The sequence below is a fragment of the Chelmon rostratus genome, chromosome 6, assembly GCF_017976325.1.
Source record: "Chelmon rostratus isolate fCheRos1 chromosome 6, fCheRos1.pri, whole genome shotgun sequence".
Taxonomy (NCBI): Eukaryota; Metazoa; Chordata; class Actinopteri; order Chaetodontiformes; family Chaetodontidae; genus Chelmon; species Chelmon rostratus.
In genome coordinates this window covers 2762592-2775266 of record NC_055663.1, presented here as the reverse complement: position 1 = coordinate 2775266, position 12675 = coordinate 2762592, and the positions used below count along the sequence as shown (strand labels likewise).

General features: G+C 41.2%; 1 protein-coding gene across 1 annotated transcript in view; it reads right to left on the bottom strand.

The window, feature by feature from the left end:
* LOC121608314 (neural-cadherin-like) overlaps positions 1-12675 on the bottom strand; it is a 72594-nt gene that overhangs the window by 33849 nt on the left and 26070 nt on the right. The window contains exons 2-7 of the mRNA XM_041939555.1: positions 11599-11796; positions 7497-7722; positions 6527-6731; positions 5481-5592; positions 3425-3674; positions 861-1003 (exon numbers count right to left, since the gene is read on the bottom strand). Of these exons, the coding sequence (XP_041795489.1) occupies positions 861-1003; positions 3425-3674; positions 5481-5592; positions 6527-6731; positions 7497-7722; positions 11599-11796 (1134 nt within the window). The remainder of the gene's footprint in view (positions 1-860; positions 1004-3424; positions 3675-5480; positions 5593-6526; positions 6732-7496; positions 7723-11598; positions 11797-12675) is intronic.

Below are 12675 nucleotides of genomic sequence, written 5' to 3'. Positions count from 1 at the left end.
GTCACTGAAGTAAGAGCATCAGGAGGTTTTTTTATTCTCTTGTTGTGTTTCTATTCATCTCTTTCAATTATCTTGATTAAAGACAACACATCATGCTGATACACACAGATGCAAGTGCCTGACGCTCCTGTCTCTCTGGCTGCCCACAGAGCAAAGAAGTGCCCTAGCTCCGAATTACAATGCGTGATTTTGGCAGCACTGCTCTCCTACATTAAAATACCTGAACTACATGGTAATTTACACGTCTTAAATGTCAATCTTGTTTGCAAAGGTATTCGATGTGTCAATATTCTTCATATACAGTAAGTCAGGAGCAGTGTATTGTTTTTTTGTTTGTTTTTTTTGTTTATTCTTAGCATCTACTTGCTCTGAGGATACACAGAAAGGGTGGAAAGGAATATAAAATTATGACACAAAGGAAAGACGAGCTGGCAGAGCGCAGCCAGAAGATTCTGACCTATGATAGAGCAGTTGTTGTGAAATTGAATTGAAAGGGTTGGGTGACAAATGTCACAGTGACTGCCTCTGGTTTCGGATCAAAGGGTAAATAAAAAAGATAAAGTGTGCAGTTACCAGTACTAGAAAGCACAGAAACACAGAGAACATTCCTCTCTGTACCTGAGTAAAAGAAAAAAACAGGTGTGGAGAAACCCAATAGTGGAAAGAATGACACTCATGTTGAAAATACAGCTTTAAATATCCCCTTTCAATATCTTTCAACATTGACTTTGAAAGTTGAGGGCATTCAGTGCACACCATTACAGCAGGAATGTATTAGAGAAAATTTAATGTGTGACTTGACAGAAAGCCTGTCAATTAGACTGAGAGCTGCAAATGTGAAGCCTGGAAAAATACTTCACCTTTCTGTTTGTCAATGACAAAGTTTCCTTCCTCATTGCCTGCTGTTATGGAGTAGATTATGCCATCACCATCTGGGTCTTTGGCCAGAACTGTGGTGACGAGGGTGTTGGGGCCAGCGTCCTCGGAAACAAACGTTCGATATCTGCAAAGAGGAATCCAAGTTTAAGGTTAAACAACTGCTAGCAAGTGACAAGTGACTGCTAGCAAATACACACATATGTCAGTCTATGATAGAAACACACAGTCAGAAAATACTGATTGTTTAAACAGTCCTTACACTTATGGTTGTTGCTTTTGCTTGTCAATGTGATTTAACCTATTCATTTGTCTCTGGTCAGGCCAGAAAGAAACGGTAATGTCTGCTGGGACTTCCACATACCCAGCCCACTGTGAGCAATTTGATCCAGCATCTTTTAAAATGTCAACAGTGATTTGCTTGCTCTGTGGTGCTGGGCAGTGAGATGCCCAGTGAGACACCGGAGACCGATGTACCACTGTGGTACAACACACAGTGGGGTGGAGATAAACTGCAGGACTCGGAGGATGCAGAGATAAAGAGAAATAGAATAGAGCAAAGGCAAGAGAGAGGCACAGGTGACAAAAAAAAAAGCAGGGAGAAGTAATATGTGGTGGAAGGAAATGGAAGGAAAGAGGAAGATGAAGAAGAGCAAGATGTCGGAGGGGGTGGTGTTCTCACAGTCTGAGTCTGACTTGATTCATCAGCAGAACTCATCCCTTGTGTACCCTCGTCTTATAATGTGTGTGTGTAACAACGGTATGTGTGTCTAGGGGAGTGTCAGTGTCTATAGTGAGAAGACAGCGGTGATTGATGCTTTACAGAAGAACACCGTTGGTTGATTCATCCCCACTAGCCACAGCAGTCTCCGTGGCAACATGATTGACCTGTAATCTGTCACCCGGCTCAGAGGCCACCTCTCAGGTGGTCTGTGGAATGAGACATATACAGTCCCACTGCTTTTCTTCCTAAAGCTTCTTCCTACATCTCACTGAACTGTGAAGTTTCACTCGAACAAAGTAAAGTCATCTGTCTGTCTGCTGGACCGCAATTTCATCTCTCTGCCCGTCCGGCCTCCACTTCAATCGGTGTTAGCCTTTCTTCTACTCGTGCAGATGTGCAGTGTGTGGACATGCCAGAAACATTAGGCTGTTCACTATGCTGTGCTAATCCATTGACTTCAGACTGCTTTGAGGGCCAATACAAAGCACACATTCCTTTTGGGGCCAATAAACAAATCCACGATTACAATATATATTTTTTTCTTGTCTGAGTTGCCTGTTGCCTTGTTAATAGAGTGAAAAGAGGTAGAATCATGTTTGAGTGGAGTATCCCTTTTGTTTTTGTAAATACCGTGATATAATGCCGTCACTGTAAATTTTTGATATACATTTTTGGTCATACTGCCCAACCCTGCTGTCTGGGTATCTCAATTAATCCGACTCAAACATGTATTTCATAAATGTCACAGCATCCATCAGTCTACATGTCTGCCTTGGTTTTTGGCCATTCTCTCCTCTTCTGCCCTCCAGCACTTGCCTACATCTTAGTAAGACACATTATAATGAAGCACCCAGAACCCTCCCTTGCAATATGCCTCAGTTTCTAGATATCTGTCTGCTGGTCTGGCAAGAGTTTTTGTCTGATTGGTGACAGGCTTCTCTGTATATCTGCATTTCTGACTGGCTGTCTCCTGTCTACTTGCTGTGCATGTTTTGGTATTCTATTCTTGCTCGCACTGCAACCATGTTTCGGTGTGTTTTTTCTTTTTAGTTTTATGTTTGTCTGCATGTTTATTGGGCTCTGTGTTCAGCCACTCATTGAGACCGACGCCTGGCAATGCAATAAGAGCAATTAACCTGCTATGAAAGTAACAAGGTCACACTGTGTTTGTGGCAATGCATAAGAAGTGAAGAACAGATTGCTGTGATTAACACGTCAAATGAAATATGGTGAGTTTGTCTCTGGTAGGGTTTAACAACAGCACGGCTGATGCAAGTTGGCCACTATTCATGGCAGGACTCAAATATTATTGCAATGAATGGTCTAAAGGAAGGCAGGTCTGTGATGTGTGATGTAACAACCTATATATCTGTGATGCAACGACCTTGTCTGCTCAAAGATCAAACCTTCAATATAATACAACATTTTTGCAACATTTGGGCTACAGTAACAATGCATTTAGCAAAGAAGTCTACCATGAGCATCATTTTCCATATGACAAGTGCCTTACAAATTAACTTAATGTGTTATCTAAAGCAACATTTACACACCCAAGACACACATGTGTGTATAATTGATTAACTCATAGCAGTTTTGTCTCTTGGCCTTGCACTTTTTGATTCCAATATATAGTCTTCTGAGTCTCAATAAGTAGGAATTATTAGGAAAAATTATATCAATGCCAGTTCACATCTTGGCCATGATTTTATTGTTGAGTAAGATAAAATGCAGAAAGACAGAATAAAATGCAAATAACAATGGCCAAAATGAACTAGAAAAGTGATGAAGGGAGTCGGGATATAAATGAGTGGTAAAGCTACTCACACAGGCTGAGAGAATTCAGGGGCCTCATCGTTGATGTTTGTCATTCTCACACGGACCGTGGCAGTGCCAGAGTGAGGCTTGTCCCCGCTGTCCATTGCTATCACCACAAACTCATACAGATGGTTGGGCCTCTCGTAGTCCAGTCGGCCCGCAGGAAAAACAGTCCCATGGGGTGAAATGCTGAAGTCCGGGCTCAGGGTGTAATAGGTAAGCTCAGCATTTAAGCCTGAGTCACAGTCTGTGGCCAACACTGGTGGGGTAATTAGCATTACAGTTAATGGAGACTGAACTGATCAGATGGCATCAGTTGATGAATATGTTGACATCTCTGTCGATGTTTTTTTTCTTTATATTGTTATGTTATGTTTATTGTTATCATAAACTGCACTGTGCCCCATCAGAATTATAACAATAATTTGCAAACAAAAAAAAAGAAAACAGAAAGACATAGAGAGCAACAGCTACAAATATTGACACCCTTGGATGCAAAGCTATTTTACGTCTAAGTTTGGTTTTTGAATCTCACGTAAACTAACTGTTTCGTACAGAGCCCCTCTAGCTTGTAACAATTACATCTTGCATGCTCTTTTGATGTGTTCATTTCCTCAGTGTCAAGCATCAGAACTAACAGCCTGTGCATCTCAGTGCTTCATTGTCCTTCCATGTCACTGTCTTGTAATATAGGTTCAGACTTGCAATTTACTGTACAGTTTTTTATAAAGTGTGATTGACTTATTAAATAAAGAATGGAAGTAGTGAATTTCCCGTAAACCTCGCTGTCACTAGTGCTTGACAGTTTATATCTTCTTTACCAACGACTTCAAGAGGCTATTACTTCAAAAGTGACTTACTTGATTCTATTCTTATTCTATAGAATGCTGTAATGGGGATTTCACTCCCTTGGTACAATAAAACTTTGCCATTCCATTAGTGAGTCGTGCAGTCCACCAGATTAAGAAATTACATTCTTTTTTTCCAATTTTTAGGGCATCCTGGGCTTCTAGAGTCATACATCCTCATGGTGTATCAGCTACAGTCTATTTGTAGCATAAAGACCTGACTTTCCCATGGTAGCTCTTTCAGAAGAGTCCTGAGTTCTGTTTGTCGTATTGGTTGTTTTAGTTTTTATTGATGCGTTTGTTTATAATGGGTACCATTTTCCCCGACTGCTGTGCCAACAATCTGTACCGCTTAAGGCTGTGTACAAGTTTGCATTTACCCACTCACATGACTGTAGCATGGCCACCTGCTCATTACAAACTTTTCACCATTCACGAACACACTCGGGGAGCAATTTGGGGTTCAGTATCTTGCCCAAGGACACTTCGACATGTTGACTGCCGAGGCCAGGGATCAAACCACCGACCTTGTGATAAGTGGATGACCACTCTACCTCCTGAGCCACAGCCATTCCTTAAAGCGAAAACAGGCAGGCAACAAAAACTGAGGAAACAGGCTTGAGCAAAAATGGGGAAAATACAAACAAATGAACTAATAACAAGCCTGTATGGCACAAGGAACACAGACAGTAATACAGACAAGGAGCGCTGGCAACAAATGCAGGATAAGGAAACAGACGCAAAGGACTTGACAGATGGTGGCTAGCTGACTCAAGAACTGGAGCTGGCACGAGCCTAGCAGGACGAGGTGCAGACTGGAAACGAGCAGGCTGGTTAACTGGCTGGGAAGCAGGCTGGATAGACATGAAACCAACATGGATAGGTCTTGCCAGGGAGGCTGGTAAACCCTGCTGGCCTAGCCATCCTGACGGAAACAGGATGCTGTACACAAACAGTTTGAGAAATTGGGGCAGACGGGGGGCTAACATGCTTCATGCTGATCCCAACATGAGAACCACTGGAGGAATCCAGATTAGCCAGCATGGTCTCATTTAACAGTTCTACCATACCTGGAACTGACTTCTTTTAAAAGAGGTTGTGGCCCTCAGCTTATTGTTACTGTGCACAGTACTATTAATACAGATGAAGAATGTAGAATTACAAATTCTCTTTCCACTTCAAAAGGAAACAGATGAATGTGAAATGTGGGGTCTCACCCTGCAGCAGGGATGTTGCCGTGGTTACAGTCTCCGGGACTCCTTCCACACTGTAGATGGAGTGGAGAAACTCTGGGACACAATCATTCTCATCTGTTATCAACACCTGAACCTGATTAGGAGGAGAGAAAACAGACAAAATCAGTGGGAGAATACAAAATTAGCCTTTCTAACAACCCTCAAATCCAGAAAACCATGTGCAATTCTCTCTACAGAAAGCTGACCCCAAAATGTAATCTTAATTGCATTTTATGGTTTCTCAAGTTGCCAGTTCATTTATCTTCCACTTCATGATTTTCCTCAGTCAAAAATAGAAAATGTTCTGAGCATGTGTGTTTTTGACAAAGGCCCTTAGCCACCCGACAAACTCCCTGTCACCACTTTAAGTGTGAAGTGACGGCTGAGTAATAGTCCTGAAGCTGGGATAGGTTTCCAAAGTCTCCATCTCCTACTCCACAACTTGCTGAGCAGAAGGAGATTTTGCCTGCTACATCCGCGGTATGAAATGAGTGCATTACTTCATAATTGGGTAACAAAGTCTTTGACTTAATCATTTAAATGATACTGAATTCATGAATAGTTTATCTAGAAATATTAGTTTGTGAATTAAGTTTTTTAGATTTTGAGTTTTAATGCCAAGTGCTTTAAAGGCTGTTTTACACATTTCAATTGCAGATCACACTCTCGACAAAACTTACTGAGACACAAAAACAACAAACCTCAGAAGAAAAAAAAAACACTCTGGCCCCATCCACACATTCACATTCAGCCATGCCATTCCTGCAGACAGCCACAAACTTGGCTGCGTCTCATCTGTGGTTATCAGCAAATAGTGTGATGTCAGTAGGTCAAAGCAGAGATCAGATCATTGCCATTAATGGAGCCTTGTCCGCATGTCACATTAAAAAGTAAACTGGCATCTCTGAGAGCTTTTTGAAAGTAAAGTGGGATAGCAGAACACAGCACGCATCTCAGCAACAAAGCAGATTTTTTCTTTTTTATTTCAGTCTCATGTGCTGCTTGTACCACTCTTTAATCAAACTAACCTCTGTGGCAGTGCTGAAGCTGCCAGGCTCCTCGCTGGCGCGCACCATCAACAGGTAGCGACGCTGGTCACTCTCATAATCTAGGGTCCTGGTCAGACTGATCTCCCCTGTGTTTGACTGGATGCTGAAAAGGCTACTGGGATTGATCAACAGGCTGTAGCTGACTGGCTGCTTCTGGAAAGAAATTGCAGACACCACCAGGAAGCTGCAGAGCAAAGAGAAAGTGATTAACTGAAAAGGAAAATCAGTCTTTACTGTTTGATGTCAGTTGCACACATGTTGAATTAATATCAAAATCCTCTTTTCATACTTCAACACCACACTGTAATAAAATAAATTACTGTATGGCCCATTGACTACATGCTATAAACACGGTCAGTCAGTACTTGTCAGTACTGTGTAATAAAGTTTTGCTATTATGGAGATATCAACGGTTATGGTTAAGAGGGTGTGCTGTCCCTAAATGTTGTGTGCTGATTGTATGTAAATTCATGGATGAGTGTGCTGGTGTGACCAAATGAATATCAGCAACAGAAGTCTTAACAGGTAGTGTTTGCAAATTGAAATTTTCTGTTGTAAATGTCGGCTATGATGATGTGACGTATGTTGAAAACCGTCATTGTGTCAGTGAAATAGTTTGCATTAGTGCATCTATTCATCCAAATGCCGATTTACAGATATGAAGTATACTGACAATACAATGTCATTTTTATTTATTTCATTTTTATTTTCAGTATCAGTATAATACTGAGTCAACAATAAAGAATGTGACAGAGTACCACTGTTTTAACTACAAGAAAAGACTTCAGAAAGATATCACATTACTGCAATTTCTACTGAAGAGGCCAAATACATATACACAGTATTGGAAATTTCAAAAGAAAAAAACTATGTATGTTTTGCATATGTTTTACAGCCCTGATTCATCCCTGTTTATGTATGTGTGAGTGAACATTGACCCAGTACTCACGGCTGTCTTTCAGGTTTGTTCTCGGGTATGGAAATGGCGTGGGTAGCATTGGTGAACTGCGGCGCTCTGGCACCAGCCACCACAGAGAGCATGGCTGGGGCACTGCGGCTGCCAAGGCCATCAAGGGCCAACACGCTTAACAAATATTCTCTGTCCCTCTGAAGCACCAGCCCTGTCGTCAGCACCTGGCCTGTCATCTTGTCCACTGCAAAGCAGCCATCACCGCCTACAGGGAAATACAATGACATCATTTTCTGGCACTGGCTCTATTTGCTGAGTGAAGGCCCACAGCACTTTAAGAGTTTTGTCATATAATAAGATTCATGTTGAAATTTCCATATAATGCCATCTTTCTGGACAATTAATTTACATCTCAATAGTTTGGGCATATGAATAAATGATCTAACACACAGAAAATGCTCTGTTTTGTACCACAAAACGTGCAGCTCGGAATGGTGTGCTATGTACTTATGACAGGATTCGTTAATAATAAGAAATGAATTGGAAATTTCCAAGTTTCCGCTGCCTCACCATACTTTCTCCTAGAGACTTCATAGATAATTTTGTCACCTAGAGTGGGTGATGTTATCAGCTAGAGTGCGAGAGGTAGTGAGAAATCGCCTGAATTTTTTTTTTTTTAATTGCCATAAACTCCAAACGGTGAATAGGAGACACATAATTTTTGGATCCTTTTGTAGATAAACGTCTCTTCGCGCCTCTGATTTCAATTTTAAAGGGTTAGCCCCCACCAAATATAAATAAAGATGGATTTTGCACCGGCTGCCCTGCTCTGCTGCTCCATGTAAGCCAATACAATCTCCAGTTTTGTGTCTCGCAGCCTGCCGCAGTAAAAAAAAAATGAAGCTGCACTGCAATTAGCTACCACATTCTCTGGTTTAAATGGCCCATTTCTATTATTTTATATTAGGCTTATTATATTAATATTCTTACAGTATTTTTTAAACTTTTTGCCATACATGTAGACATGCTGATTTGGAATAAAGTTGAAGTGGCCCCTTCATTTTTTTTCCAGAGCTGTAAATGCACACACACATGATCTTTATGAAGTAACGAACTTTTACATAAACATTTAGCTATTTAATATGTTATAGCATACCATTTAAAGACTTTGGTCCTACTTAAGACAGGCTGTATCTAATGAAAATATTTTTTAGGTTATCTGTCTCAACCAATAATGTCATTTTTTTCTTTTTTTTGAAAAGTATCAAAAAGTATTGAAATGCATGTTGGTATCATGACAACAGATACTGATACATATACCACGGCTTGATAATCAATAATTTTATTGAAATATGCCAATCCATCTGATTGGCTACAGACACCTCCCCGTTGAAAAAAATGCATTTGTGGCTCGAGACACGGCAGGGGAGTCTCTCCCATTAACTCCCATTAATTAAAAGTATGTATATTGTCCCTTGAAGTGACCTTCAATTATGTTTTAACTAGTTAAAACAAGGGAGAGATATCTTGAACTGAAATTGTAACTACTGAATGTTTAATATAGATCAGTGTTTCTCAACCCTGGTCCTGGAGTACCACTGCCCTGCATGTTTTAGATGTTTCCGTGCTCCAACACACCTGATTCAAATGCTCAGCTCGTTACTGGGCTCTGCTGAGGCCTTATAACGAGCCATTCATTTGAATCAGGTGTGCTGGAGCAGGGATACATCTGAAACATGCAGGTCAGTGGTACTCCAGGACCAGGCTTGAGAAACAGTGGTATAGATAACACCAGCAGCCCCCTCGTGCCACTGTCAAAATTTCAGCGGTGCCGGAATTGTCTAGTTTGTCTTTTATAAACTTTAAGGTTTTGATTTACTACAAATACTCCTTTCACATGTATTGTACACTTGTTGTACAAGAACTATTTTCTTTCTACAGAACTACACTCGCCAACTGTATCAACTGTAGAATGAAAATATTGATGGTGTAATGTTAGCCAGCACTGTTGGTCAGCTATAAACTTCTGTGCAGTGATACAATTGGCAGGTGTAGCTCAATAGAAATAATTCTATAGCTGACATCTCCAGAACTCTGCAACTCACACAAACAATCTAGATGGATAAATAACACAGGTAAGAGGGATAAAAAATATTAAATTTTTGGGTGAACTGTCCCTTTAATCTGAATTTGTATTTATGTTTACATTTAATTTGCAGATGCTTCCGTCCAAAGCAATGTGCAAATTAGGTACAATCCAAGCCACAACATAGTGTCTCAATACTCAGTTCCATGGCCAACCTCCAGATGGATGAAGTAGACAGCAGAACCCTGACCAGTACTGAGCCACTGGTTTAAATGTGGATGACACGAGTCAAAATCGAAACCCAGGAAGAGCAAACCCTCACAAAATACATGAACGAAGTGGGCAGTAACATTAAGTTCACATGAGAGGATTTCACTTGCCCTTTTTGGACTGTGTCGTACACACTGATCACAACCACCACATCACTGTTTTTCAAATTAAACAACACACTAAGACAGAAACTGTTCCAACTGAAAAGACTGCACCCCCTAACAATAGACAAGCAATCTAGTGTATGCAGTCCAATGCAGTGAAGAATGCACAGACTTCTATATCAGGGAAAATAAACAACCATTTAACAAACACATGGTTCAGCAAAGGAGGGGAAACTCCTCAAGTCAAGATTCAGCAGTTCACCTACACCTGAAAAATAAGGGTCAGTCATTCAAGGACAACAACATACAGACTGGGAGTGACAGGCTGGGGTTTATATACTGCAGGCTTCAGCAGTAGTTTGATGAGCAGATTGGCAGCATGTGCATAGGTGAGTTGGAAGAAACTAGGTCACCACGCCCTGATCTAAACAGACACACACAAACACAGAGGGAGACAAACAGCGGACAAAAAGTGCATACTAGGGAGGATAAAACAGTAGAAACACTGGGCATAAGGGAGGAATCCTGCTAGACCCAAACATAAATAGTATCACCAGAATGATCCTTTCTGTACAATCTGGAGATTCCTCTTCTTCTTTCCTCTTCAATACTCTCACTTTTGATACTTTGTACATTTGGCTGATAGAACCTTTATGTGTAACAGACTATTTTTACATTTCAGTATTGCTGCATACTGCATACTGTAGATTTAATGACCACTAGTAGTACTATGGAGCAAAGTTTTAATTAGTGGGTCCCCATTTTGTTTGTATCATGCACACAATTCATATCCTGCCGTTGGTTTCACACTGTTCTGCAAATCAACAGCTAGAGGCAGTAAGGCACAAATAAATGTATCAATGCATCAAAGGCAGGAGACTGACCTCGCTCATCAAAAGGCAAGCTACTCTTATCATCCTGAGGTCTTAAAGTTACACACAGGATAAGACGATCAAATAAATCCATTTGAATTCTAGATTACTTTGACGGGAAACTATTGAGCTTGCGTGACCTTTAAGAGGTAAACCTCAATACGTACAAGAGTTCTTAGCATGGACATAACCAAGGGTACCTTGTGGTAATTGTGGTTTGCCTCACATCAGGGAGTTGTCCAATAGACTAATATATGAGTCAAAGGGATGTCAGCAGTGTTTTATAAAGCCCCGCTGGCAAGATTAGCACATCCCTCATCCCTGACATGCCAACAACCCTCTATCTCCTAAACCCCCAGGGGGTCTACTACTCTGGCACACTTTGAACAGCACACTGTGTGTGCTTGTGGGTGTGAGCGGATGTGTTTGTGATCCTGTGTAAGTGTGAAACAGACAGAATCAGACAGATAGACAACAGAGCATGGTAAGTGCATAAACAAATGTATGAAGGCCTCTGGCTGTGTTTGTGTGTGTGTGTGTGTGTGTGTGTGTCGGGGGAGAGACAGGGTGACAGAGAGACAGAGAAACTAATAGACACCTTCAGAGTGTATGGATGCATGAATTGGCAGTTTGTCTGAGCAACTGTGCTGGTGTCTGACTAGTTGTATTTATTTTAACAGCATCAACACATTCCAGTTTAATACCACTTCCCTCCCAAACATCTTATGTCCGTGTGTGTGTGTGTGTTCGTGTGTGTGTGTGTGTGTGTGTGTGCGTGTGTGTGTGTGTGTGAACAGCAAAAATCTTACCATCCGACAAAAAGTATTCCACCTTTCCGCTCTTGCCCTCATCCCCATCATGAGCCTGGAGCTGGTAGACAAACATTCCCGCAGGGGCCTCAGGGGACACTACAGCCAGGTAAGGGTACGGCCTCATATCCCACTCAGGGACATTGTCATTGACATCAGTGATCTTCAGCTTTACCTTGTTCAGGTACCAGTCTGCGCCTGGGGGATAGTACAGAGATAGTGACAGAGCTGTGGTTACTGAAAGTGACAGCTGTCATGTAACTGTGTGTGTAGAGGGGAGACAAACAGCCAGGGGAATCCAAAGTACAGGCAAAAAGTGAGTCAACTGAGGGTGCAGGGACATATATGAGACATACAGCCTCTCCAGCAGATGGAAAATGTAATGCTGCAGGATTAGAATATATCCCAATGATTCTTGTACCTGCAATGTGGAAATGATACTAATTAAGTCTAAAATCAGCTCACAGTTTTGGTCAAAGGCAATTACGGAATACCGTCTTTAACGTTTACCTACTATCTTTTCACTTTCCTTTTGCTTCACCATAGCTGCCACATTGTGAGTGGCTGTCAGGAGGGCTGTTTGTGCCCATGGTTGAGATTGGTAGATGTGTCATTCATCTATTCTCCATCACTGCTCTGATCCAGGCTTCCTAACAGCCAGGTTCCCATGGGAGAGAGGCTCAGCCACAGTCTCATCTCCAGAGTCTGTGTAAGGCTACCTTTTCATTCATTCATTCATTCATTCATTCAATCATTCAATCTTTAACTCGGAAATACATTGAGGCAGAGGCCCCATTTACAAAAAAGAAAAAAAAAACAGACCAAAGATCATAGGCAACAATAAACACAAATAGGAAGCTTAATTTAAAATGATAAATAAAAAAATAAAACAAAAATAATGACACCCTGGATCTTCCCAATTCAGTAAAAGCTGCCGGTACTTTCAACTTAATCCAATCATTTGAACGTGCTCAAAAAGGGCCAACCTTAAAAGACAAAAAGAAAGTAACTTAAGGAGCTAAAAAAAACAGTAAGGACCTCTTAAAAAACAAACAAGTGCAATATGCACTGTTGGCA